At 31.7% G+C, this 25586-nt stretch overlaps 1 protein-coding gene across 1 annotated transcript; it reads left to right on the top strand.

Annotated features, from left to right (window-relative positions):
- The first annotated feature begins 15832 nt into the window (after positions 1-15832).
- On the top strand, positions 15833-24929 carry LOC125066438. The gene is made up of 4 exons (XM_047674508.1): positions 15833-15974; positions 19694-19829; positions 21625-21752; positions 24755-24929. The coding sequence occupies exons 1-4, from the start codon at positions 15964-15966 to the stop codon at positions 24927-24929; spliced, it is 450 nt and encodes a 149-aa protein (XP_047530464.1). The 5' UTR covers positions 15833-15963.
- The last annotated feature ends 657 nt before the right edge of the window (positions 24930-25586 follow it).

The following is a 25586-nucleotide window of genomic DNA, read 5'->3' as shown; positions in this document are numbered from 1 at the left end:
AAAAAATAACGCTCGCGTGTCAAAGGTTTGTCAATTTTATACAACTGGTGAATTTATGGTTGATAGCATATGGGAATGAAACGAACGCCTCCTGGCTTTTTCGTTTCATTTATACTTAATATTATAAATGCGAAAGTAACTCTGTCTGTCTATCCGTCTGTGGCTCTTTCACTACCAAACCAATGAACCGAATTTGATGAAATTTGATACGAACGAAACTTGAACTCCAAGAAATGATATAGGCTACCACTAAAACGTGAGTGAAGCCGCGGGCGACAACTAGAATAAATAATAAAATTGGTAAAAATATAGACTTGCTGTTTCTTTTGTCGGTTCTTCTCAGGTCACGGTATTTTCTTTTCCGTAATGGTGGTAGTGTTTAATTTGACAATCAATAAGTAAGTGGAATTCTTCTATATCAAATGAACGAATTTGATTTGATTAATTGTTACAACACATTTAGTTCAAAAGCGCTGAATCTGCAACGAAAAATACAACAAAACTTATATGTACTGAGTTTCAACTTAAAAATTATGTTGAAATCACAAAGTATCAAAAACATTTGTCGAATTCTAATTCTACTCAGGATACCTTTGATAAAAAGACTTGCGACGCAACGTACCTGCCAGCCACCCAGTGTTGCAGATGTTCATGGGCGGTGGAAGTCACTTTCCATCAGATGAGCCTCCTGCTCGTTTGCCACCAATCACATGAAAATGACATGTAATTCTCAAGCGTCTCTGCTGGCGGTAATCAGTCTTAAGATTTTATGCATGCCTCAGTCTGGCAGGGCTCTATTGACTTATGTTAAAATAATCTTGATTTATAGCAAATTATATTACTGATTAAATGTATTAAAATTTATTTTTCTTTTTTTTTATAAATAATAAATAATCCATGGTACTACATGGAGCTATGAAGGATAAAATAATACAAATCTGAAAATGTACATCCCTGAATAACGTTCAAGTTTATTTACTTGCAAGTTTTTCCACTGTTACAACATAATATTATGATGAAAGTTTGTATAGAAGTTCGCAATTTTTTATGTAATGTATATGGAAATAAGTATTTCATCTTCTGTTTCAAGCAAAATATATTTAATAGAGCCTTTTAAAAAATGTTAACGGAAAAAGGTTAAATAAAGGATAAACGTCTGAATGGATGTCCGTCATTTATCAAATAAAAAATAAAGGCTGAAATAATAATGTTAAATAAATGTAGTATTTTTATTGCAAAAATTATCAGCGAACTAATTATTTTAATTAACCAATTAATTTTTAAGGATCGCTGACCTCAGCGATAACAACTAACAGATACCCTGATAACCTTATCAGGGTATCTGTTAGTTTCATATAGATTAGAGAAAAAATATATTATTTTTACGATCTAACGTTACGTATACATTACGTGTTTATTCACACGCGAATATAGTTCACAAATATTTATCATGACGTCATACTTTCCATCACATCATGACAAATAATGTTGTCATAATATATGTCTTTGAGATTACATACATAATATAAAGAAAAGTAATATGAAACGATACCGATGTCGGTATTGGCGTTGACACTAACACTTACTAAGAAATGATTAGAAAACACACACACACACACAATAAACACACCACACACATTTACACATCGTATAATTTTAGGCCCAAGAGATATAACATCTTAGACCACGAGATTTATCGGACATTTACGGTGCAGTACTAGCGTCTACCAGTATACAGAAGAAACAGTGAACAGTGAACAGAAGAAATAGGATCAGTATTATGTCTATATCATCACCATTACATAGTATAAAACAAAGCCTAGCTGTCCCTATGTATGCTTAGATCTTTAAAATTACACAACGGATTTTGATGCGGTGTTTTTTAATAGATAGATTGGTTCCATCGGAAGGTTTATATGTCTGATACATGCATAAAAACACTGACAATTTTAGAGGTTTCTGAAGTGATGTCGTAAATAAACATTTTTTTTTCTGTTACTATGCAAACGCTGGCTGAACCTTAAGAGATAGATCAAAACAATGAACTACAGTTTTGTACACCTTAATAAGATCTTCAAAAAAATCCGTTATGGTGTATGTCTATCTATTAGGGATAGCCCACAAATACCTATATATATTATACATTTAATATAGATCAATAAAAACTCGATCCCGTGTTTGTTGTTATGTTTGTTGTTTTGTTTTTGTGTTTACGCAGCAAACGTACGAGAAAGGAGGTAGTCCGATATGGACTTTTAATGCCGTCAACATCTACCCGCCAACGTCAGTCTCGTGAACAAGACATTCGTAGATAATGTCGAAATATCGAGTTCCACCAAATAAAAATAAAAAACATGGTAAATATCCCGTTTTAAATACTGTTAGTAATAAAAATAACCATGTTAATTTAAAATCTTATACAGATATTTTACACCCAAACTTAGCAATACTAAGCATTGTTTTGTTTCGATTCGAAGGATGAGTGAGCCAGTGTAACTACAGGCACAAGCGACATATTATTTGCATCTTAGCTATCAAGATTGGCTAATATTTACAGCACCAGTGTCTATGATCGATGGTGAAAATTTATCATCAGTTATCCTACCTGTCATTGTAACTGCTGATTCTCTTATCGGTTCTTCTTGATAGAATCTACTTTAATTTTGATTTTGATAATTACTTATAAAAAATATATTCCGCTTAAAAAAAACAATCAAATAAATTAATACAAACTGTGTTTTTTACCAGTTTTACGCTAAAATAAATTCATAATTTAATGAAACATCAATATTATTTTAGCTTGTATATCGTTTTTGGTTCATATTTAATCAAAAAAACCAATATATTGAATGCTTATGCAGAAAGTACCCCTCGTCAGTAAAAAAAGTTTTTTTTAATAAAGCTCATTCGTCATACACGTCAACGTATCGTCGGCATATTGAGCAATATATCAATAAATAGTAGCTTTTGCGCGAAACCAGAAAAAATCAAACACACTAAACTTTCCTTTTTACAATATTAGTACTTACTTGGGTACATAAAGCGCGAGATAATCCTTATTTTACTGGCGAAATGTCGGGACGGGTTAAGAGTATTTGATAGAGCTTAGGTTTCTGCCCTAGAAGTGCTTTTGCAAATAATATTTTATCAGATAAATTAGAGGCCTTTTTGTGCTGATAAATATATTTATACTAGTTATCAGTGGTAAGAACAAGAAAAGAATCTTTGGCGCATCTTGGAAGACTGGAAGACTTCTATCTCCAGTTGTGAATTGGCTTACGACGACCACAGGTAACCTGGTTCACCTGGTAAGAATATCTCAGTAGCTGCCCGAGGTTGAGGAGTTTCAGTAGTTACACTCGTAACTCGGAAATCATGTAAAGTCGTTGTGGTCCTATGTTTGTATCTCTGTGGTGTCGGATTGCCGTCTATTGAGATATTGCAAATAGTTCATGGACTATGGTCAATTTGGTTAAGAAAGTTAAAGATATACATTAAAAAGTTATTAAGTTTGTATATAATACAATAAAAAAGGTAATTTCTGTATACGTACCAAGTAAATTAGCCAGCCTGAGGTTTGGTAAGCAAGAACGACTGCTTAATCTGATTGACTCTTGTAAAAATTAATGCGATCAACTTGGACTATTTAAAAACGTTTTAATAGACAACATACATAGATGCATACTACAAGTTTCTTTGGATATACAATAATATCTACAGATATTATGGTTAACTTGAAATTATACGTAGTCGAATAAGTTAGATCGAGAATCAATTTTTATTGGTAAATTCTCAAGGAGAAAAAAATTGAACATATTCATTAATACAATTGTAATGTAATGAATACAAATATCCCACAAGGTGATTGTTAAGCTGATTGTTATATTTATGATTTCATCTACAAATTATTATAAAAAACATGTTTTGATCTATTAAAGGAAGAAAATAAAATAATTTATTTAACTGGGAAGAGAGATGATTTGAGCCAAGTCCCCAATACAGAAAATACTGGAAAAAAAATATAAAAGTCCTCAATTAAAGAAAAAAAAAAAATATGTTTTTATTTTAGCTTTATAATTCTTTGTCCATTCTATGGTTGACTGGGAGAGAAGCCTTTTGGTATTATGTCTTTTTGTATAATATATGCAAACAAATACTTTGAATAAATTGTGTTAACTGAAAAAAAGGGCTGTAACATGATTTAGTCATTTGTTTTTCCATGTTGTAGGATAAACAGAGTGTTTAGTATACTTTGTTTACTAAAGTTTGTTTTTTTTTCTCTTACTGAGTATAGAGTCGTATTTGAAATAGTATAAAAATATCATACCAGTTTTTTGTATGATATTTTCTGTATCATTTGAATAAAAATCTCTATATTTAGGCAAATATTAAATCTGTGTGTGAATGGTAGTCAAACGTGTTTTGTGTAACATAATCGTATTCACTAGATGTTCTGCTCAAAATAAAAGTATTTTTGAATTCAAATTTAAATTAGTATGCATAAAGGTTTATACGATGTAATATTGTATTGTTTGTAAGTTAATTTGTGTTTGTGAAGTTAATCTGAGGGTAGAATGAGATTTAGATAATATAAAAAAGATTATGTTTTGTATTTCGAATACGTACGAATTATTCCTGATATTCTGGTGTTGACGTTGGGTAAGACATTTTTGGTTGGCAAGTTTCGCAACTGTTGTTATCAAATCTTTTCCTTTTTTATTATATTTTCTTGTGGGGTTGATATGTAGAATTTTTTGTTTGTTATTTTATTCAATTTTTTTGTTGGTGGCACATTGGCGATGTAACGCATTCGTTACATCACCAATGTGCCACCAATGTGCGCTGGCGTGGCGCTGTAAGAAATGTTAACCATTGTTAACATTTCTTACAGCGCCATTGTCTATGGGCGGTGGTGACCACTTATCATCAGGTGGCCCGCACGCACGTCCGCCAACCTATGCAATAAAAAATAATAATAATTATATACTCACATTAAGAACATAAAAAGTGCGATTTTATTTTACGTGTACTAGTTACTGAGTTATCTCGGTTGTACGTATTTAAACGAATTACTAGAACACATAGCTTATATTATTTGAAATTAAATGAAACGTGATTGGCCTAATAATTTAGAACCTTAATTAAAATTACTCACAAAATTTTACTATACTAATTAATTATTCCATTGGTATAATTAAAATAAATTCCTTCAAAGTACAGAATTTGGTATGTGATGATATTTGAATATGACTAACCCACCCTCTATAATTGTGAAGTTCGTGACACGACTTACGTAACAGTTGATCAGAATATTATTAAATTTGTGTTCGGGTAAAGCGAAAGAAGTTTAACTTTGCAATTGGATAATATACAAAATATTTTATTGAAAATTGGTAGACAGGAAATGGACCACTAGAAAATGACCTCCATTGCTCAAAGACTCTGTAAGAAATGATAACCATGTCAATATTAAAAATATACCTGTTGCCTTCAAATCTCTCACTCACCCTTCACACCGGAACACAACAATACTAAGTACTAGTAACACTGTACTGCTTGGTGATATAATACCTAATGAGTGGGTCGTACCTACCGAGATGTGTCAAAGTCACGAAGTTTATAAGGGCCTGTTGCACATTTTTAATTTAAATTATGAATTGCTCTGTACCTGGCTATCTGGTCTTGAATGAAACTACGTGATATTCTTAACAGAAATTTTGAACAGTCCAAGTATTCTCATCACATTTTCAACTAGTCTTGATGATGTATAATATAAATATTATTGGTTTATCTTAACGTTAAGCTAAATTAAGAATTAATATGTACGCATACGATTGTGTATTTTTTATGATATCAGTAGGCGGACGAGGTAATGTGCCACCTGGCGGTAAGTGGTCACCACCACCCATAGACAATGGAGCTAAAGGAAATATTAACCATTTCTTACATCATCAATGCGCCACCAACCTTGGTAACTAAGATGTTATGTCCCTTGTCACAACAATACTGGGCACTGCTGTTTGGCAGTAGGATATCTGATGAGTGGGTGGTATCTACCCAGACGGGCTTGCACAAGTGATATTATAGAGTGTATTATGTATATTTTTGATAAAAAGTAAATATAATTATTACATTAAATGTATAATAATTTGAAGTGTAAAGTGTAATCCTCCTTTAGGGTTTCTAACTCATGTTCTTTATCCGAAGGCTGTCTGGAAGAGATAACTGTCTTCGCTATAAAACCTTTTTATATATTAATATATAATTTTTTGTTTTTATCCACACTTTATGCGTTATATAATCTTTTGGTGTACGATGAAGCATGTTATATTTAATATTTTATATACGTATTGAAATAATAGCGTGCAAGTAAGGGATATTTTTTAAAAACACAAAATAAAATCAGACTAAATACGGCGTTTCGGTAAGATTAGTGGATCTTTAAAATTTCCATAGAAAACCCTGCGACGGTTTTTATGTATATATTATACGAGATATATAAATATATGCATGAGAAAAAAGTATCACTTGCGGTAGGAATTACTTGTTTTAGCTAAATATATGTATATTATATACAGCCGAGGGTAGTATATGAATTACCTTATATTTCTTATGTAATTACTTCCCTAAAATATAATATTTAATTAGAATTTCGAATATCTGACGTTGAAGTATTTCATAATTAAAATTTCAAATACTTGACAAATTATGGGTTCAAAATACATTTAGCAAAAATCGTGAGTCGACGGCTCATTCCACAGAACATTTCAAGTATACCATAGAAAAATATTCCAAATATTGACAATTTTTACGTTTGTATTTGGTAAAAGAAATAATTGGAAAACCGCTACTTATACCGTGTTTCAAATTTACATAAGAAATATGATACTTTCAGGTTTGCGAGTTTAAATCGTTCATATATTAGGGCACTTATGATAATTTATTAGAACCGAAGTTTCTGGATTTGTATTTTAGATAAAAATCTTAAATTATTGAATTTTGTATTTAATATATTCAAATACGTAAAAAAAAATTGTATTTCGTTTTTTTGCATGTTTATTAAATATGCGAAAATTGTAATTTTTCTCTTGGTGGTAGGGCTTTGTGCAAGCCCGTCTGGGTAGGTACCACCCACTCATCAGATATTCAACCGCCAAATAACGGTACTCTGTATTGTTGTGTTCCGGTTAGAAGGGTGAGTGAGCCAGTGTAATCACAGGCACAAGGGACATAACATCTTAGTTCCCAAGGTTGGTGGCGCATTGGTGATGTAAGGAATGGTTAATATTTCTTACAGCGCCTTTGTCTATGGGCGGTGGTGACCACTTATCATCAGGTGGCCCATATGCTAATCCGCCAACCAATGCTATAAAAAAAAATTAAAACAATGAATACTTTTTATTGAGCCTTGATTATATCGTATACAGGTGTTCCAAAATTAAACGATAATTTCAAGTGTAGAAGAATGAATTTTTATAAAAATGTGAATTCAATATGCATATATTTGGTATTGTAGTCAATTATATGGTTTCTGGAGTTACGTTACTTGTCGTTCGTGAAATGTCTGCTTTATAACCTCAATATTTAAATGTGATAAGTACCTTCAATTTCCGTTCGTCACACTCCACTCGATGTACGAACTGGTGGCTAGTTCGTCATAAATATACAGATGACTCAAAGATACCGGGCGCCGTCTAGACGCAAATCTTAAATGGCAGAACATTAAATCGGGGGGGCATTAATACGATCAGTGTATTCAGATATTCAAAATTAAATTACAAAAGCAATGGATGAACATACATAATATTAAGTTTTAATCTCCCATAAAAACACATATTTTCGGTACCATTTGATACCGTGATATATATAATTTAATTATAATTGTTCATAAAGTATACACATTGTACACACACACACACACACACACACACACACACACACACACACACACACACACACACACATAACACATAAATCCATTCGCTTGAAGGTACGCATGCACATGAATGTTAGATTTTCATGTGTATAATCAGTAAATATATTTTGTTCTTATTCGATGTCAATTTAAGTAATAAATGAATACGTAAAATTGTGTATAAATAAGAATTAAAAATAATGACTGCACATATCATGACCGCGCGCAATGGTGGCAAGAATGCTAGCAGTATTTCCCGGTTGAGTGGCAATTCCGATCCTCTGGGCATAAAATACTTCAAGTAAAAATGTACCTATATAAATATGTTATTACCTTAATAATAACTATTTTTTATTTTTACTTTTGAATACATGTAAATTGAAACATTTTTTCTTGTATTCCTACCTTGTCTTTATTTACTAGTAAAATAAATATTTAATGTTTTATAAACAAGCTATTGGATTACCTTATAAATAAATAAAGTTTAATGAATTATAGCTGTTTTAAAAATTATTCAAGACATAAGGAAACAGTGTTTTAAAAGGGAACGAATACCTGAACATCTGTTCTGTTGTTGGTTTTCACTCATGTGTCATGCATTGTTATCGAGACCGAAATAAAATGCAGCCTTTAATATCGTAACTCTTAAAAGAAAAATCATATTTAAAATCAAAATATACCATTTCGTTCAATGGAAAATATTAACTATATATAAAGTAAAGACTTAACATTATTAAATTGTATTTGATTACCATTGTTTTTATTTAATTAAAGTCATATATGAGCGATATAATCTCTAAAAAAAACTATTTTTGTCCTCCACCAATATTTAATATAACGCCTCCATTGTATTTTTAATTCTATTCGCTAAGCTTGAAATCCTGGGCCATTAAAAATTGTTTCGTTTATCTATGAGGAATATCGCAATAGCATCACAAAGTTAGGAAGTACATAAGTAGTGTTACATTCTCGGGCCTCGCAAAGCACGAATGGCTGTTGGTTCTGCACCTTATCTAATTCCAATCACGTCGGAATGCTGTCCAATAAGATTATGAAAGTCTACCCTTATACATTATATAAAAACAAAATTCAAATCGTACATAAGTAGTGTTACATTCTCGGGCCTCGCAAAGCACGAATGGCTGTTGGTTCTGCACCTTATCTAATTCCAATCACGTCGGAATGCTGTCCAATAAGATTATGAAAGTCTACCCTTATACATTATATAAAATCAAAATTCAAATAAAAATATTCTTTATTAATGTAGACTGATAAACACCTGGTGGCAAGCGGTCATTACAATGATACTGTTACAAATTTAAAGCCTCCTTACTTCGCAACCTACCTTGGAAACTAAGATGTTATGCCCGTTGAGCCTGTAGTAACACTGGCTCACTCACCCAAACCGGAACACAATAATATTGAGTACTGCTGTTTGGCGGTAGAATACCTGATGAGTGGGTGGTACCTACCCAGACAAGCTTGCATGTTACAGTGTTTAGAGCAATCAATTAGAGTCAATTAGAGCTACCACCGGTTCAAAAAAAAGTTTCTTCGTCAACTGCCATATAGAGTTGGATAAATTTGAAGTCTTATAATGAAAGATGCAATCTCTTTAATATACAGAGTCTGGAGAATAGACGAAAAATAATGTCAAGGAAATTTTTATTTAACAAAAATATTGACTGTCCAGAATTTTTATCAAGATTCTACTTAAACGTCCGTAACATTAATTCCCGGAATACGAATAACTTTTTTTATACAAGGTTATTTAGAACGTAATTAGGAAAAAAATCCATCATATTGAGGTTAACATTGCTATACATCACCACTAATCAAGTAAAAGATTTATACATATGTCATGAGCGGCGGCTACCCTCAGTTCATTCGAAAAATAATTATTTTTTTTTATGCTCAATTCTATTTTATGGTATAACTTATTGGTTTTATTAATTAATATTTATTGTATAATAGTTAAATAAAAATATTATTATTCTTATTTCTAATCATCGATTAATTTATATTTTAATATATATTGTCCGAAGTGATAGTGCATGGTGAGACTACCTGTAAACAGTAGCACATTTGCCAAGATAATTTTGAAACGTATTTTTTTTATCTTGATGAGATATTATATCTACTGTTGTTTGTCCAACTGAAAAAAAATAAAATAATATAATTAATATACTATGTTAATTTAACGAAAGAGATAATATACCAGGAATGCATTAAACTCCAAAATGTCGTAACTTTTTCAAGTCTAATAAAATTCAGTGCTGAATTCGCTTTAATAATTCATTTCGTGCATCGGGTAAAAGGAAACATCGTGAAAACAGCCCTCATTGCGAGCAGCGATTGTTTTAAATTACATGAATACTTAATACGAGCCACTTACGACTTTTCACGACAAGCTATTAATGTCACAGACGCGTAACACCAGTAATATTTTGTGTTATATAATGTGAAAGTGTGGCAATTTGTCATTCTTACATCGAGGTCTCCCGCTACACGTTTTTTTTCTTACAAATTACTAAGAGGTTCTCATCTTTGTACTTTAGAATGTTTGTAAGAAATGAATAAACTTCATTATTGATATAATAATCCACGCAGCAATAGATCAACATATCAATTTTATTTTTTGAATGCGGTAGTTACATACAACGAGACCCATTTAACAAGAATATGTAACATAGAACTGTTGTTTTTTTTAATCATTTTTGTTGGAACTAAAATGTATTTATACTAAATTTCACATTTAATTTCACTATTATAGATTTTAGAATAACCCACGCTTCACTTTTTATTCCGAGAAAATTCACGGTTTCTTCAGTTTCAGTTACGGGAGCATGATTCATATAAAATTCTGAAGCTAAAGTTTTAATAACAGTTCAAAAAAGATTATTTATTCTAAATCTAAACCCGTAAATTTAAACGAATTTTACCTCCTAAGGACATTTGTAGGTTTGTACCTTTGAGTAGCTATGTACTTTGTACTTGTACTTGTACTTTAATCAATCTATTTAATTATATAGAATTATCTTTAACTTATATTACAAATATAATACGAGATTTACAAAACTCTTGTATTAAAGTCGTTAATTATTCAGATGACGTATAATTAATTATATTATACAAATATGAAATCCTGAAAATGTAATTAATTTGCATGTGTACAAAGTTTTGTAATACAAATATCTGCTAATACAGATCTGAGTTATGTGTCAAAATAAGAATGTTAATCAATGCAGTTTAGTTCTTTTTTTGTTGTTTTCTTATAGTCGTTAGTTAATGTTGTATTTCCTATGGTATTTATTTTTTTATTATTTATGTTTGCAATGTATGTTTGTCCTGAATAAACATTTTCTTATTCTTATTCAATTTACGATATCATTCATTATAATTTCCATTTAATTTCATTAAGTTACGTGGTTCACCCAGTAAAGTGGGCACGTAGCCATAAATTGTACTATAGACCCTGATTGATGAATGAGCAATTGAGCTAAATTAATCCTTAAATATTTATTTTATACGCCAAGTATATTTTTTTATCATATAAATAGAATGACTAGCCAATGAGCCTTATGATAAGTGGTAACCACCATCCATAGACAAGGGCGCTGCAAGTAATATTAACCATTTCTTCAAACCAGAATACAACAGTAGTGGATGTTGTTTGTCGGTATATATCTGATGAGTAGGTGGTAAATACCCAGACGGACTAACACAAAGCCCTACCACTAATACAATATATATCAACCTTATAAATGATGAGAAGATATGCTTACACGGTATTGATCGTTTTTATTTTACAAAAAGGCAGTGGTTTATTTCAGCACTGCGTGGCAGTTGTTTGAAATTATGTTTGAAACTACCTCGGAACGCAGCTGTATTAGGCAACTTGAACATATGTTAAGACGCTTTGGTCTCTTGAGATGTGTTATCGTCACGCTCAACTTTTAACTAAGTTTATTATAAAAGTAGGAACTCTGTATTCTAGAATATAATATACTAACAATACGTGTTGTAATATTATGTTAAGTCTTCGATAACATATTTTTAGTAGTCAAGCGTGAGCGACACCAACGCTTCGAATATTTTAATTTTTACATTGATTTAACACAATTAACTTATGTTAAGAAATTTTAATATATCGCTTATTATGATTGGTCGATTGTGACCTTCATGAATAAGTTTTGTAAATTATATGGATAATAGTAATTGCAGCTACAGGCACAAAGAATACCATCCTCACTATACCATCTTAGTTCCCAAGGTCGGTGGCGCTTTAACGATGTAAATATTGGTAAATAATTCCTAGAGCTAATGTCAAAAATACTTTCCATATACAAATAACAATTTGGTGAACGAATACATTTTGTTGTTTTATAATAATAAGTATTATTTCAGAGTATATGTCCATTTTGTTAGTGAACATATTCTTTTCCTAGTGTTCAGTACAATGAATAAAAATAAAAGAAACACTGGTTACAATCACTGTTGTGGCGATCATGCTGAGGATGCTGTTGGTGCTGACTTTGCGCCCTTAGTGCGCTTCTTTTACGCATCACGGCATAAAAACAATCGACCCGATATTGAACAAACACAATAAACGCATTGTTGTATTGCACACGATTTTGATTTGCATTCGTGTCCTAATTATAAAACAATAAACTAAGTAAAAAGTCGCTTTGTCTCTTTCGTTGGTTCTTCCTAGTCCTCGTATTTTTTTCCGAACCAGTGGCAGATTTTTTAAAGATGCTTTTCCGTATACTACTGCAACTTAGGAAACATTAATTGTGATATTGGTCACGTGATCGACACGTGGCAGATATCATTAGTAACATTTGAAGTGAAATGCCATCAGTTTTTTTTTTATTTTCAATGGAAGGGATTCATAGCAAATTCAAGTTTTAGTAATAACTAATACGACAGAATGAGTGAATGAATGAATGAGCTGGCTGATTCCTCTATGCGCATCGGCCTACGGATAAACTTGGATAAAACCAAGGTCATGTTCAATGAACATGTTCTACCGGAACCGATTGCGATACACGGTACCGTCCTCGAAGTTGTTCAAAAATATGTCTACCTCGGGCAGACATTGCGATTAGGTAGAAACAACTTTGAGGACGAGTTGAATAGAAGAATTCAGCTAGGTTGGGCAGCATTTGGGAAGTTACGACGAATCTTCACATCGTCGATCCCACAGTGCCTTAAGACGAAAGTCTTCAATCAGTCCGTCCTACCCGTCATGACATACGGAGCCGAAACGTGGACACTCAGGACAAAGCTGGTCCACCGGGTTAAAGTCGCTCAGCGTGCTATGGAAAGGGCTATGCTCGGAGTCTCTTTGAGGGATCGCATCAGAAATGAGGTGACCCGTCAGAGAACCCAAGTTATCGACATAGCCCATCGGATTAGTAAGCTGAAGTGGCAGTGGGCCGGCCATATTTGTCGTAGAACCGATAACCGTTGGGAAAAACGTGTTCTAGAGTGGAGACCGCGTCTCGGCAAACGTAGTCCGTAAACGTAGTAGGACGTCCTCAGGCACGGTGGAGTGACGATTTGCGCAAGACGGCTGGCAGGAGCTGGATGCGAGTTGCTGAAGAAAGACCACAGTGGTGTGCATTTGGAGAGGCCTATGTCCAGTAGTGGACGAAAGCGGGCTGATGATGTAATACGACAGTCCACCTACTATGTTTCTTAAAATAGCCTGTTTTCAGTAGGAACCAATGCATTCATCGAAACATAATTGTATATAATATTCTTAATTTGTACATAATTTATGCTTTCAACTTCATTATAACGATTCCAGTCTATCTATATATTCAGTATATATTAACCTTTGTGTGTAACATAATATTTATTTTATCTCTTTGTTAAAACATCAAAAGGACTCTTATTTTAATTATTCATAATTGATGTAATAACAAAAATACTCACTGCTCCCGGCTTGTATTCGTCTTGTATCTTCAAAATAATGATCCCCACCATCCATCTGCCTTTTATTTTATAATCTGTGCTTATCCATGCATTATTTATCGTCACGGTATCATGCGAAAGCGATCTTGTGGCGCCCGCCGAAAAGACGTAGAGGGTACCGCTGTTTTTTTGGGGGTTTTCCGGTGTATTAGGCGTCCTGGGCACCGGCTAGTCCCACATACTTTCTTGAAAAAAAGGCATGATATATATAAACTCTGTATTTAAAATGTTATTTGAAAGTAATTACTGTAATTCTTGCCGGTATGTATGTCTGTACTTTACGAACCAGTGGTATTTTTTATAGTTAATCATATATTGTAACAAGACGATACTCTTGAATATTTGATTTGATTTATAGAGTTAATAAAATGGCTGACAAAAATTTTTTTGCCCTAAAATTACTTTAAGAATTATGAATAAGAATAATATTATTAATTTAGTCGATGATAGAAGCTATGGTCATTAAAAATGGCATGACATTAAGGTAGGTACGTAAGGTAAGGGTTGTGTTGAAAAGAACATTCTCCTCTTTAAAAAGTATATTTACGTAACAAAGAACTAAAGATCAAACGTCCTGCTCATTTGATTCAGGCTTACACGGAAAATATTCTTTAAACAAATAATGACACAGAGACATTTAATAACTTGATGAAAATATAATTCTTAGAGATATTATAAAGGATTTTCTGTCATCATTCTTTCAAATTGCCGAGATGAGAACGCGTGCTTATTAAGCGATGATTGTGGGTTCAAACCCGGACAAGCACCACTGATTTTTTATGTGCTTAATTTGTATTTATAATTCAACTCGTACTCAGCGGTAAACGAAAACATCGTGAGGAAACCTGCATGTATCTAATTTCAATGAAATTCTACCACATGTGTATCTACCAACCTGCATTGAATCAGGGTAAGTGCGATAGAAAAAAAATTGGGTACCACGAGCTAACACCATGGACTCGTCTCGTAATGACAATATTGGTCATTTTATGTAGATGTAGTCTTTGTTCTAAACTAATGAGTTTCATATGAATGAAATGCCAAGTCTGTTTTGTGTTTTGTTACTGGCAAAGGTACCAAATTAAACTTCCATGTAAGATCCCGACGACTATCATGTTTTGGACGTTATATGCGTTTGTGAACACGGCAAACACACATTTCTAAGTTATTTTTTTTATGATTATTATTTTTGTTACATTACATTGCTGTATTTGGTAAAGTACGTCCTGGTATAAAGAATAGTAATTCATTATTTTTCTGTGCATTTAGCTATGTATACTGTGGTATGCATGCTATTCCTGAAAAACCTGAAGGCTAATAATTTTTTTTTTATATTTTTCTGTAACATAATTGAGTCTAAGCTCTATTTTCAATAAAAAAAAACATAGCAAATATTTATTATATTTCCTGCCAATTTAACGGTTAAGAAAAACGCTTTTTCTCGAAGATTCCCAAGTCGTATCGGCCGTTATCATTGTTACTTGTAAATAAATACAGTAAGTATTTATTTAACGTCTACTTGTGTGCCGTGATGGCAAATGACGTGTAGTACCTTAAGAGTGCCTGGCTCGTATGAAATATACTTTGTTGCTTATATATTATAATATAATATAATATAAGAAAATATACATTAATTTTATCAACAAAACTCTATGTTTACCACTAGCCAGTATTTATTTATTGGCTTTTGTTAATTACAAATTCTTTCAATAGTGATTTCCATATTTCAAATTTGCGGAGCGTACTTTGACCGCGTTGTTTTTAATTATCGTAATCATTACAATCGCGTTTAAACATTTGTAGCAAACCAGAAATAAACGTAACAATATCAAATACATTTAAATGATAACTCGTTGGTTTGGTTTACCGCGACCACTTTCCTCTCCCCATAAGCGTTCTTATACGACTATTTTAAAACATCTCCATTCACGCCCCCACTATCAAATTCAATGTGACCATCCCATTTCTAAAGGATTATACCAAACATGTAGTTAGAAGTAAACACAGAAAAACCTCACTTTGGAATTCAATTTGCGTTGTGATTATACAGTTCAAAGTTTATCGAAATGGGAATAAAGTAAGTTATTATTATTTCTTTTATCTCTTACTATTGTTTTTTCTAATGATATTCAAATATCATTCAAGTCGATCAACTGCAACGTAAACGTCTTTAAAAGTGTATATTTGTGACATTTTTTTTTTTAAATAATATACGGTAGATACTTTTACAGGCAAAGGGCAACAAGTGTACCTTCGATAACGGTATTACGTATAAACATTTTTATTATTTAAAGTCTAATAGACCTGTAGTTCCTTGTAGTCTTGATGTAATTTAAAATTATTAAGCGTACAAAAGAGAACCTTGGCGAGATTTATATTTAGACAATTTTGTTTTTAATCACTTCGTTTTTAAGCGTTTGTTTGTTGGATTATCGATAGTCGTTGACTAACGTTTGAAGTTTATGTAGGACTTATAACAAGTTTTAAATTTTGTATTACACTAGTACTATTTACGCGGATAAAAAGGTCAATATATACAACTTTTAGACTGAAGAACAAACATAAAAAGATAGACATAAAATATTCTTGTGTTTTTTCCGGCTAGGAAAGTTGAAAGTTTCGGCTCGTAATATGCTTGTTATTTTGTTATATATTGATACTTATACACTTTCCTCTTAAATAACTTTGTATATTGATAAAGACCGCATAGCGTACAGACAGGACAGGAAGTAACTTTATTTATACAATATAGTATAATTTGACATTAATAACTTACCTAATCTTTGCTAATATTATGAATTTAAAAGTAACTCTGTTGGTCTGTCTGTTGATCTTTCTCGGCCGAACCACTGAAACGAATTCTAAGGAAGGACATCGGTGTCATTTTATGCTTAGCACTTGACGACCAACCCCTAAAACGCGTGTGAAGTTGCGGTTTGTCGTAAGGTATTTTATTATAGAACATTTGGTAGAAGAAACTAAAGTAGAACAGTAGCTCACCTTTTTATCGTTGAGTTTCTGAGACATAAAGTATTTTATAATAACAAGAATGGGTATAATTGGAACATATATTATACTAGCGACCCGCCACGGCTTCGCACGGGTGCAATGCAATACAGAATATCTTAAAAAGGTCACAGTTTTTCAGTCGTTAGACAATACAAACCGCTATGTCTATGCGTTTTAAAGTTAGAATATTCGAAAATATTCATTAAAATTATATGCTGTAATTTGGGACATATTGATATATATTAAATGCACAAATGCACAAGGTTGGATAAGCATAAATGCCGTATTGTTTAAAATCGTTTCGAAAATAAGCCATGGTTTCTAGTAAAAAATAAGGATAAAATATGGTTATTTTGGGTTATCCCTAAGAGATAGTCACATACCATCGCATTTTTAAAGTTCTTTTTAAAGTGTACAGTACTGTAATACATTAGTTTGATCTTTCTCGTAGGGTTCAGCCAGCGTTTGCAATGTAGGCGCAGTCAGCAGTCAGACAGAAACTTCTAAAATTATCAGTGTTTTTCCACTATATTCTACATATAATCCTTCCGTTTGAATCAATCTATCCATTAAAAAAACAGCAACAAAATCTGTTGTGTAATTTTAAAGATTTAAGCATACAGAGGCAGCTTTAAGCGACTTTGTTTTATACGATGTAATGATACTAAAATAAATCGCTTATTTTTTTAAACCAAATTGATTTTGTCAGAATCTTTTATATACATAATAAAATGTTAAAATTATTTATGCTTTAACATTCCAAAAATATGAGACCAATTTGAGGATAGTTTTAATATTTAAATGCAAATGTGATCTCAGAAACGGCAAGTTACTAAAGTTCGCATGAGGAGGAATTTTAAGTGACTACTTAGAGAGCCTTCTAGACCTTATTCGATCTATAACCGAGATTAATCAAAATTGGGTGTTCCATACTCGTAAAAGAACGAATCGTCAATTTTAGACGTCATTGAGTTAAATGTAACATTATCATCGGTTCGGAATGTAAAACCAGCAAGAATCTCAGAAGTACTTTTAAAAAAACAAAAGTTCTAGCTAGATTTTTCATTTTCAAATTTCAAATCAACCGTGTAATGTATTCACAATTTAAGAATCGTGATTATAAACATTTGGTAGCAGAAACTTAAGTAGAACGAAGTTCACCGTTTTATCGTTGAGCTTCTGAGACATAAACCATTTTATAATAACAAGAATGGGTACAATTAAAACATATATATACGTGTTTATATATATATATATATATGTTGCCCCAACTTTTGAAATAAGTTACCATGGTAACGTAATTAGGTTTTTCATAGCGTTGAGTGACGAAGTTTGTTTAAAATGTTATCATCTAAAATTTTGGAACATAACTATTTCAAGTAAAATGTAGTCGATCTGGATTTATTTTGAATTTTAGTAAAATTCATGGTTTCGGTATATAAAGTTACAGATGAAGAGCATAAAATTTGATCAGTTATAGATAGGTACTTAAAAGATAACATAAAGTTGATTTTAATTTAAAAATAAAATAACATTGCCGTTTCCAAGAATTTTTTTTTTTTTTTAGTTCTATGTATATAATTTGACGTCCTTATTCAAAGATATTTAACTAATCAATTAATTAATTATTTATACGTAAATAAAAATCAAAATATCTTTCGTCGCCTACAATTAATTATACGTATCTTATTTCATTTTTATTAGAGAATTATAATTTGTGTGAAAAATAATAGTTTTTTTTTTATACCTTCTACTTCAGTTACGTAATTTGGTATCATATTCAAATTTATCAAGTTTAGTCAAAAATAACAATAACAAAACATAACATAATACATATTTTATGTTTGTTATGCGTTCAAAGCACACGGATTGTTTCTGACCTCTGTCGTAGTTTTTTTAGGAATGAATCCTTTTTTAACCAGACGCTAAGGCATCCGATACTTATTTATCTAGTTCATACTGGTTACGATACGTTCCAAACTCTATTCTCATCCAACTTTTACTATTCCTCACAAAAATAAACCTCAGCTGAATCGTAACTAAGGGGAAATTCTACTTTACTGGATTTTTATAAAGTGAGAATTTTGTTAGTAGAATTGACCCCTAGTTAGAACAATGACATCAGCATAGACGCACAAGTTTGCATACTGCCGTTGATGTATGTGCATATTTCATATACTAATAATATTTTAGTAAGAATTTATCCTATATTGATACTATGTCTTGCTGAGTTAGCAAGTGATAATATGATACTATAAAAACTGTTATTGCAATACGTTCATCATTTAAAATCTGGGACCCAATGTTGTATGAAAATATTCCTTTTGCCATTTTAATTTTTGACGACTTTTTTTGTTTTGTGTTTGAGTGTGTTCCTGGATGGTATAGTTAGGACATGGTAGGTGGCGCTAGAATAGGGTTCTAGGATTATTGTTATTAACGAAATAAATTAGCAAATTCATAAAATTATGCTATCAATTTTTTGTATTTTATAGGTAGGCGGACGGTCAAGCGCGTTACCTGATGGCAAGTGGTCACCACCGCCCATGGACATTGGTGTCTTATGAAATAGTAACCATTCCTTAGAATACACTAATGCTTCATCAACCTTGGAGATAAGATGTTATGTTCCTTGTACCTGTAGTTACGCTGGTTCACTCACCTTTCAAAGCGAAACACAACAATACTGTTTGGCGGTAGAAGATCTGATGAGTAGGTGGTACCAGATGGGCTTGTACAAAGCCCTACCACGAAGTATACCACGGTCACAGTTTTTGTTTGTTACAGATTGCTCGTCCTCTTAAGTCTTCTAGTAGGAGTCCTATATTGCTTACACATCCTCGCTCAAGATTACCAAGCCATCACTGCACCGAAACTGCTGCGCCTACTTTTTAAGCGAGACATTAATTCCACAAACAATTACGTGAGTCTATACTTGTCACTGTTCAGAGTTCAAAATCAGTTCAGTTAGAAGTTTATTAAATTATTATTTTTTGTTAAATTGTTTATTAAATAATAACTTGTTGATTATTACAACATAGTCCTCCACTATATCATAGACTATCTAATCAAAGACAACAGTTGAGTTTTAGTCATAGACAAAATGTTAACTAATATTATATATTTCTAACAGTAAGTTAATAGGACTTATGCCGTTTTTAGAACTTCAGACTTCTTAAAGGGATTGTGACTCAAGTATTTGTCAATTACTTAAAGAAAAGATATTGTACAAAAGTTTTGTCTCTTTTCAATAGAATCTATTGAAAAAGCGATCGCTGTTTTACTCATAAAAATGAGTTATAAGTTCATCAAGTAACATCCGCTGTAAGTTGATACCTAAATCCTAATTCGCCTGTATGGAGGTGCTATTGTATACCCAGTTTGGGTTATTTAGAGCTCGGTGATCTTGTGAAATGTTGAAAACTTGTCTTTTAAATGTTATAAATACTATATATACTTAATGTACTTATACCCCAGATCACGTGTTCTGGATTTTCGATTTTTGTGGTAGATAAAGTCCAGTGGATAACACATTATATGTTTTGAGTGAAGGTCTGGATAAGTAATATTCAGTTGATTGACTTTCTTTCATACTTCGCAGTTAAAGAAAAATCGTCAGATATTTCCTTTTGTCCGATGATTCTGCGGAATATACTTATTCGTTTTCCATCCGTTCTCATTAAAAACAAAGATTGCTTTTGCCTATAATATAACAAGGCCATTATATAGACTTATTTATCTCATATAAAAAATATACTAATTAAAAATTTATCTCATCTAATTCAATGTCCAACGGGATATAAAATAAATACGCACAATGTTACCGATAATTTTATCGAAAGTCTACCGTTTCGGCGCCAGATGTCGAGCGGCAACTAAAATGGTAAAATTACAACAACCTTTTCCGACCTTAGCAATAAAAACATCAGTAGTTCGAAAACAACAATTGTTAGAACAATAATATATATATAGCTTCGAAGTCTAACAATATTAAAACAGTCAAAATTTGAAAATTTATAATTTTATTTCAACTCTTCAGCAAAATATAAATCTAAATAATCTATCATAAAAAAAGTTGTCCTTGTATATGTAAATGTTAGACATCTTATTTGTAAATACCATTATAAAATACTTACATTACATACGAACAATAATAAAAGTTAAAAAAAAAAAAATTTACTGGTAAAAACAAAGACCTATGAACAAATTGGAGGGTTTATAGCAACACCAAACGCATATCAATACACACATGCATCTTTGCCTCATCCTGAAGTTGAAGTCATCGTTAATTTCAATCATCTTTTCTATAATTATATTTAATAAAAAGTTCTTTATTATTTGTTAATTCTATATAACTTACAATGTTATCCCAACATTTAACACGGTCAAGATCACACAATAGAAATAATAAAAATTAATGAAGGCCATAAAATGCATTTATACTAAAAAAATACGAAATTTACTTTTAAAATTCAATACATTATTATTCATTATATTATGTATATTTTAATAGCCATCAAGGAAATATATAATATATTATGTTAATATAATTTCATGAATAACGAACGTAGATGATAAAATATAAGCCTCAAGATATAGTTTATTATATCTACACTAAACACCATTCTTTTATGAGCTTAAGCAGTTTATACGGAAATGTTTATACTAATAATATTTGCTAACAAAAGATGTTAAACAATTTACGCTTTTACTTCTAGACTCCAACAGTAAGATGGAAGAGAATATTAAAATACGATCCACTACAATGTGCCCGGTACCTCTATTGTGATCTTGGAGCTCGTTCACCAGACAGTGACTTGCGACGAGGTTTAATATACATGTTGGCGTAAGTATTATTATACAAAAATATCTTGATTATTAACACTGCCTGGGTAACTTCGTGAAAAGTCACCCAGCTCATTTCAAAATCAGCCTTCTAGATTAGATATTTGGATGTGCGTTGACGGGCGGGACGAACGATTTTGTAAGTATACTAGTAAATATATTTATTAATAAAGACTCTTTGTTTGGTTTTATTGATTCACGTAAAAACTAATTGAGTTATTTAATTAGTAGAGACATAAAATAATTATCACAAATATTTGGAGCAAACATTATCGCTAAATGAGAGTACCAGGAAAAGTTGTCAAAGGTAATTGGTACCTATATATATACATATAGGTACATCAACTTAGCTTCAATGGTCTCGTGATCGGGATTTAAGTCCTGAGATCAAACCCCGAGCAAGACAAAAGTTGTTGATTTACAAAGATTACCGGTCGAGTTTTATGTAGATTCACCAGTTGACCAACCATTCTACTGAACAAATCCTATATATTGCTGAGTAGGCATGATTTTTAAAAATAATGAACATAAATGGCAATAAATACTTACGAAGTTTAAATAAATGTTCTAATTTCTTGTATTTCAAGAAAGATAAATGCGAAACATTTTCATCTTTCATCTTCGGAAATCGACTGCATTAAAAATAGATACAGATTTATTTTTAATACGCTTACCACTGTCTGTCCCAATGTATGCTTAAATCTTTAAATTTACATAACGGATTTGGATGCAGTTTTTTTTAATAGATAAATTGATTCACTGATCATTTTAGAGGTTTCTGAAGTGATGTCGGAAATAAACACATTTTCTGCGCTTACATTACAAACGCTGGATGAACTCTACGAGATAGATCAAAATAATGTACTACAGTATTGTACACCTTAAAAAAGTATTCAAAAAAGTCAGCGAGGCTATATGTCTATCTCTTAGAGATAGCTCACAATAACTATTTTTTATCCTTTACTTTTTACGAGAAATAATGGCTTATTTTCAAAGCGATTTTAAGTAATACAGCATTAATCCTTTTCCAATTAAGTACCTTGAATACATTGTGCATTTAATATAATACAATATGGGCCTTTACAGTATGTAATTGAAATGAATATTTTTTACGAAGATCGTACTGAAAAGCTGTGAACGTTGTTAGACATTCTGTAGTATATTTAGTATCAGCATTGCAACCGTGCGAAGCCGGGACGGGTCGCTTGTAAAAAATAAGTATATATCACGTCTGCTATTGTAAATGTGTTTACTCGGAAGTCGATAAAGGTAACTGTCAAAAAGTGTGTCGTTAAATCACTTGAACGAGCACCGTGTAGCGTCGTCTGAAGTTTCTGCGATGTGTCGCCGATTTCGCGGGTGCAACTCTGTCAATTAGATATGTACCTAGTCCATTATTGATTCGTTTAACTGTTTATAGTAGGAAATTTATTTGACCTTATTAGGCTTTACCAAGACTTTTAATTTGATCCATGTTTATAAAAACACCAATAAATTCTTAAATTGTCTAAACAATTTTGGTATCCGATTTTATTTTTGTTATTTACTAGTGCAAATTTTGTGTTTATAATTAATCTTGTTCTTAGCGTCTAATAATAAATATCTTTATATAGAGAGGAAAAAAACTTAACTTAACTTGGCAACTGCTCCTCAACAAGGACTTAGACTTTGCTCAACGGACTATTGACCTACAAATTACGATCTGTAATGTACGTACGTAGATAATAATATTATAAGTATGCGTTTGTTGGTAGTGTCGCAAGTTGTGAGGTAACTGAGCCATAAGTGTTATCTTTAAGAGTTTTTTATATATCGCCTTCAAACAGGTTTACTAAATGCGTTCGACCCTTATGCACGATATGCGTCTTGCTTGTTTGCATTAAGCACTTTCACGTTTGCATAACAATCTTACTTGGAAACGAGACAGTCAGGTTTATAACTGTAGCTGTGATATTCGCTAAGGAGTTCTAGAAACCAGTAGCATCATTAATAGGGGTCATCATACACTTGAAGCAGGACAGTTATGTAGATTATTACGACTGTGAATACTATAAGATTGTGTTATTAATATGCAATGTTTAAAACAAGTTTCATATAAAATTCATTTAAAATATTATGTCACAAAAGTATTTGATATCGTGTTAAAAAAAGAACTGTCATTTCAAAAGTGAAAATTAAATTGGACAACTTTGTGTTATTCAATACTGCTATATTAAGAATTTTCATACAATACTCGTGGTTATAAATCCATTGACAGGTTGATGGCGGACCGGTTTTCTGCAATTGAACTGTCGTCATAATAACTTTTGTGGAAAATGAATACTTTTCGATCCTGAATGTAATAAAAAAACCTCTATAATTTAATAACAGATTAAAACTATCTACTAAATATTGATCCGAGATGGCCCAGTGGTTAGATGGCGTGCATCTAAACCGATGATTTCGGGTTCAAACCCACGCAAGCACCACTGAATTTTCATGTGCTTAATTTGTGTTTATAATTCATCTCGTGCTCGGCGGTGAAGGAAAGCTACATGAGGAAACCTGCATGTGTCTAATTTCAATGAAATTCTGCCACATGTGGATTCCACCAACCCGCATTGGAACCTTCTTCTCAAAGGAATAGGATGTAGTTGGCTGCTAATGTACTAAACATTTAGGAAATAACATAAGAATCATCAGAAACAATTAACAACAATTTAATAGACTTAAATAAAAACAATACATTGGTTAATATTCAATACCTACCTACCTCTACCTATATCCATACTAATACTAAAAATGCGAAAGTAACTCTGTCTATCTGTCCGTTGCTTTATCAAGGCCAAACCTCAAAATTGAACTCCAAGAAAGGACATAAGCATTATTTTTATGCCTAGCATAACGACCGAACCCTAAAACGCAAACAAAGGCGCGGACAACAACTAGTAAACTATGTACTTACATATATAACCATTACTAAAAATGCTCACAACTGGCTTTAATCCCTTTTTTTTGTTGCAGCTTAGAAGTAAAGGAAGAGGACAAAATAGCTCTGACGGAATTCGAATCCGCATACTCCAAGGGAAGATCAATACGCGATAATCCGGAGCATTGTAAAAAAAAATATCCAATATGTCCCTTCGATGCTCCTTTATTACTTGATTTGGTAAATTATATAATTAAAACAAAGAGTTGACGTCTAAGTGATACATTCTTTTTGAAAACAATATATTCAAAAAAAATCCCTTAAACTGTGTTTACTGGTAAATCCATTAATGTACAAATTATTTTTGTTAATTTAATTAAATAAAATTGTTCACCAACGTGTTATTATATTACATTTTTAAATCATATACCTAATATTATCAATGACATTCACGCACTTAATTTATATAAACTTAAAGCTTCTTCGAAACACGCTGCATTTCTGGTGTAAATTCTACGTACATTAAGTAGATTTATTTTTCAATTATACATTACAAAAAAACGCCTCCACATTTGTTACTAAAGATAATATTTTAAGCATTTATATTGATTCTCTTGTCAATTGACATTCATGTCAATACCATCTGTCTGCAATTTTCTGAGACACGTGGGTTAGATTGATGATTGAAATGTAATTAATTAGGTCTACTTTCATGAAAAGGCATTAGAAAATGAAATAGTTCTATTTTTATTCCTTTTGAATGTAGCTTCATTCATATTTCTTTGACTTAAAGGTATTTTTTATTGATTTTAATAAGCTTATCAATTTATCTGGTCACATTATTATATCAAATTCAAAGCCAAGTTCGGAATGAAAGAAACTATGTATTTACTCTTTTTGACAAGTGAAATTCAAGTATATACAATT

Source organism: Vanessa atalanta, chromosome 9 (assembly GCF_905147765.1).
Source record: "Vanessa atalanta chromosome 9, ilVanAtal1.2, whole genome shotgun sequence".
NCBI classification, from domain to species: domain Eukaryota; kingdom Metazoa; phylum Arthropoda; class Insecta; order Lepidoptera; family Nymphalidae; genus Vanessa; species Vanessa atalanta.
The sequence above is the reverse complement of the archived record's forward strand: the minus strand, read 5'-3'. Positions and strand labels throughout refer to the sequence as shown.

Excerpts from the sequence above, each read along its gene's own strand:
- LOC125066438 (XM_047674508.1), top strand. Across the intron at positions 19,830-21,624 it reads TTAATTCCACAAACAATTAC|ACTCCAACAGTAAGATGGAA; the intron begins GTGAGTCTATAC and ends TTTTACTTCTAG. Across the intron at positions 21,753-24,754 it reads GGTTTAATATACATGTTGGC|CTTAGAAGTAAAGGAAGAGG; the intron begins GTAAGTATTATT and ends TTTTTGTTGCAG.